Source organism: Borostomias antarcticus, assembly GCF_949987555.1.
Source record: "Borostomias antarcticus genome assembly, chromosome: 2".
Classification (NCBI taxonomy): Eukaryota; Metazoa; Chordata; class Actinopteri; order Stomiiformes; family Stomiidae; genus Borostomias; species Borostomias antarcticus.
Window position 1 is genome coordinate 40764542 of NC_140235.1, and position 5000 is coordinate 40769541.

At 48.4% G+C, this 5000-nt stretch overlaps 1 protein-coding gene across 1 annotated transcript in view; it reads left to right on the plus strand.

The window, feature by feature from the left end:
* dbh (dopamine beta-hydroxylase (dopamine beta-monooxygenase)) overlaps positions 1 to 5000 on the plus strand; it is a gene marked incomplete at both ends in the record, with an annotated part of 18641 nt that overhangs the window by 10070 nt on the left and 3571 nt on the right. Inside the window, 3 exons of the mRNA XM_084455615.1 lie at positions 1497 to 1663; positions 3345 to 3488; positions 4064 to 4102. Coding sequence (XP_084311741.1) covers positions 1497 to 1663; positions 3345 to 3488; positions 4064 to 4102 — 350 coding nt within the window. The remainder of the gene's footprint in view (positions 1 to 1496; positions 1664 to 3344; positions 3489 to 4063; positions 4103 to 5000) is intronic.

Consider the following 5000-nt stretch of genomic DNA (forward strand, 5'->3'; position numbering starts at 1 on the left):
TCCACATATGCGAAGTGTCTTTGACACTTTTCCCCTTTCTAGTCCTTTCCTTTGGAGAGCCGTCGTCTCATCCTCGTCTCATCCTCGTCTCATCCTCGTCTCATCCTCCGTCACCTCCTCCGCTCAGAAGTCTGAACCCCACAGATCTACTAAGCTGATCTGATCCAACGCTCCCCTCTCCCTCCTACCTGCCTCTCTCTCTGGCTCCTCTTCTCCTCCATCTCCTCCCATCTCCTTACATCTCTCTCCTCCTCTCCTCTCCTCCTCCCCTCTTTTCTCCTCTCTTCTCCTCTCCTCTCCTCTCCTCCCCTCTCTTCTCCTCTCCTCCGCCAGCCAACCAGTCCTCCTACCTGCCTCTCTCTCTGGCTCCTCATCTTCATTGTCATTCTGCCCATCACCAACCCCTCTTCATCTCTCCCTCCCCCCCCAGCTCTCCCCCACTCCCCCCTTCCTCCCCCCCCAAGCTCTCCCCTCTCCCCTCTCCATCTCCCCCCCCCCAGCTCTCCCCACTCCCCCCTTCCTCCCCCCCCCAAGCTCTCCCCCACTCCCCTCCTCATCTCCCCCCCCCCCAACTCTCCCCCTCTCTCCTCTTCATCCCCCCCCCCCTCCAGCTCTCCCCCACTCTCCTCTTCATCCCCCCCCAGCTCTCCCCCACTCTCCTCTTCATCTCTCCCCCCCCCAGCTCTCCCCCACTCCCCTCTTCATCTCTCCCCCCCCCCAGCTCTCCCCCACTCTCCTCTTCATCCCCCCCCCCCAGCTCTCCCCCACTCTCCTCTTCATCCCCCCCCCCAGCTCTCCCCCACTCTCCTCTTCATCTCTCCCCCCCCCCCCAGCTCTCCCCCACTCTCCTCTTCATCCCCCCCCCCCAGCTCTCCCCCACTCTCCTCTTCATCTCCCCCATCTCTCCCCACTCTCCTCTTCATCCCCCCCCCAGCTCTCCCCCACTCTCCTCTTCATCTCCCCCCCCCATCCCTCCCCCACTCTCCTCTTCATCACCCCCCCCAGCTCTCCCCCACTCCCCTCTTCATCTCTCCCCCCCAGCTCTCCCCCTCTCCCCTCTTCATCTCCCCCCCAGCTCTCCCCCACTCTCCTCTTCATCTCTCCCCCCCCCCCAGCTCTCCCCCTCTCTCCTCTTCATCTCCCCCCCCCCCAGCTCTCCCCCTCTCTCCTCTTCATCTCTCCCCCCCCCAGCTCTCCCCCACTCCTCTCTCCATCTCTCCCCCCCCCCAGCTCTCCCCCTCTCTCCTCTTCATCTCCCCCCCCCCCCAGCTCTCCCCCTCTCTCCTCTTCATCTCCCCCCCCCCCCAGCTCTCCCCCACTCCTCTCTTCATCCACACATCCTCTCTTGTCTTTTATTTGACATTCCACCCCCCCTCCCCCTCTAAGTAGCTGTGATACGACGTGCCCCCCCCCTTCCCTTCCTTCCCTCCCACACGGCTGTTCTGTTCTGTTCCGTTCTATTCTGAGTCTGACAGCTCGTACCCGGTTCCTCGCAGGTCGTCGTGACTCCTCGGGCGTGCGCTTGTTTTACACCCCCACGCTGCGCCGGTATGACGCAGGCATCATGGAGCTGGGGCTGGTCTACACGCCCATCATGGCCATCCCACCCAGGGAGCGCGGCTTCACGCTGACCGGCTACTGCACCGACAAGTGCACCCAGACGGTCAGTATCGCTCCTATAGCCCCTCTCACGCACCGCAGCTGTCTGTCACTGTGTTGGGATGTGCTGCATGGTGTTCAGTGGTAGAATGCATGGTGTTCAGTGGTAGAATGCATGGTGTTCAGTGGTAGAATGCATGGTGCTCAGTGGTAGAATGCATGGTGCTCAGTGGTAGAATGCATGGTGTTCAGTGGTAGAATGCTCAGTGGTAGAATGTTCAGTGGTAGAATGTTCAGTGGTAGAATGCTCAGTGGTAGAACGCATGGTGTTCAGTGGTAGAACGTCAGGATCGCTGCTGTCGGGTGGAAACCTCGTATCTCCAAAATGTCAGGTGTTCAGAATTCATTCAAATCTTTTTATTGAAATGGGGAAACGCCCCTTGAGTTGCACCAACTGGTTTTGGAGGGGGTCCTCGAGCACAAACATACAAACATTTAAAGAAAACAAAACACAACACAAACATAAACATAAACAAACACAAACATACAGTATGAACATTTAAAGAAAACAAAACAAAACACAGAGAAACAATATGACAACACAAGACCATTAACATTAACAGACACAAGTACACATACAGAACATTAACAGACACAAGGACACATATAGAACGTTAACAGACACAAGGACACATATAGAACATTAACAGACACAAGGACACATACAGAACATTAACAGACACAAGGACACATACAGAACATTAACAGACACAAGTACACATACAGAACATTAACAGACACAAGGACACATACAGACCATTAACAGACACAAGTACACATACAGAACATTAACAGACACAAGTACACATACAGAACATTAACAGACACAAGTACACATACAGAACATTAACAGACACAAGGACACATACAGAACATTAACAGACACAAGGACACATACAGAACATTAACAGACACAAGGACACATACAGAACATTAACAGACACAAGGACACATACAGAACGTTAACAGACACAAGGACACATACAGAACATTAACAGACACAAGTACACATACAGAACATTAACAGACACAAGTACACATACAGAACATTAACAGACACAAGTACACATACAGAACGTTGAAAAGAACGTTACAATTTCTGTGTTTTTGAACATAAAATCACATTTGATGATAAGCTGTTTAGAAGACATTTAACTGTTCCAGGGATGGGAGGTGTTTGGAAGTTGCAAAGGGGAATCCCAGCTTTCAATTGATGTAAAAATAAAAAATAAATTTTAAAAAATCACCAAAATGGAGATATGAGGTTTCTGCCCGACAACGATGCTCTGACACTTGAGATAATCTCCCAGGACAGAGGTGGTCCTATAACCTGTAGTAAACCTATAGCAAGACTTGCATGGGTTTACAGCTGTTATGTACAGTACCTGTCTGCTCCAAGGACATATATAGGACATATATATACTGTTCATATATAGGGCAAGGATATATATAGGACATATATATATATAGGGCAAGGGTATATATAGGACATATATATATATAGGGCAAGGGTATATATAGGGACATGAGGTAGAATCCCTGTCAGTAAGTGTTGGGATCTAATAATGACTTTGACCAGTCAGCATGTAGGACAAGGTCACGCTAGCTGACCTCCCCTCCCCTCCCCTCCCCTCCCCTCCCCTCCCCTCCCCTCCCCTCCCCTCCCCTCCCCTCTCCTCCCCCAGGCGCTGCCCCCGGGGGGGATCAACATCTTCGCCTCCCAGCTGCACACGCACCTGGCGGGGAGGGGGGTCCGCACCGTGCTGGTCAGGGGGGGGCGGGAGGTGGTGGTGGTCCAGGAGGACAAGCACTTCAGCACGCACTATCAGGTACCACAGAAGAAGAAGCTGTGTGTTCAGTATTCACTATCAGGTACCAAAGAAGAAGAAGCTATGTGTTCAGTATTCACTACCAGGTACCACAGAAGTAGCTATATGTTCAGTACTCACTATCAGGTACCACAGAAGAAGTAGCTATGTGTTCAGTATTCACTATCAGGTACCACAGAAGAAGTAGCTATGTGTTCAGTATTCACTATCAGGTACCACAGAAGAAGTAGATTTATATGTTCAGTACTCTATCAGGAACCAGAGAAGTAATTATATGTTCAGTGCTCTATTAAGTACCAGAGAAGAAGAACCCGCACAGACAAAAGGGTTCTATGAATGTTCCTGTGGAAAAACCCTTTGAGTTTCCAAGTAGAACCTTTTTTATCTGCGAAATGTTTCAAGCTGCAAGCACCTTTGTTTAATGAAATTAGTTTTACCTTCCTAGTAGTGGGTTCTCCTAGGGACGACCCCAAAAATCCTTAATAGTTAGGCACATTCTTGTTCTGACAGTGAAACACTTCTTTTATTATTCCGTTTCTCTAATAAACATACTTGTTCTGTGTCTTGTCCTACAGACCATCAGGATACTGAGGAAAATGGTGAACGTGTTGCCTGTGAGTACGTTAGCTAGCAGGGCTGGGTATCGAGGCGAATTTCAAGAATCGATTCGATTCCGATTCACAAGGTTCAGAATCGATTATCATGATTCCATTCGATTCGATTCCATTCGATTCAATATCGATTCGGTTAGTGTTACTAAAACCTGTTTTTTTTTAGCTGTAACCTTAATTACATGACTGCCAAGTTATGCAACACATCAATACTAGGGCTGGGTATCGATACTGATTTCCAAAAATGAATGAATGAATCATTGAATGAATGAATGAACTATTCATACCTTCATTTATTCATTCATTCATTAAATAAAAGATCGATTTTGGGATTCATGAATCCCATGATTTTTTAAACCCAGCCCTATTAGCTAGTCCCTCTAGTCAGACGATGGTGACTATGTTACTGTAGTACAGTATAGTCTATAAACCTTGTGTAAAAGGCACCTGAAGAGGAGTGTAGGTGTTCTTTATAGTTCTCCATAGATAGATGAGTCCCTTGATGGTGAATGTCTCTGCAGGCTTTGAGTTGGATTACTGATGAGTCACTGTTGATTTTACTGTAGTATTGTTGATTTTACTGTAGTATTGTTGTTTTTACTGTAGTATTGTTGATTTTACTGTAGTATTGTTGTTTTTACTGCAGTATTGTTTTATTACTGTAGTATTGTTGATTTTACTGTAGTATTGTTGTTTTTACTGTATTCTATGTCCCATGCTTGTATGTTATGTTCTGTGTTTTTTATGACTGACTGCTGCCTTTCTTGGCCAGGTCACCCTTGTGAAGGAGACAGGAGCTGTGTTGGGAATCGCTCCCTCGTTCCCTCGCTCCCTCGTTCCCTCACTCCCTATTCCCTATATAGGGTTCACCATGTAGTGAACTACCTAGGGAACTGAGAAA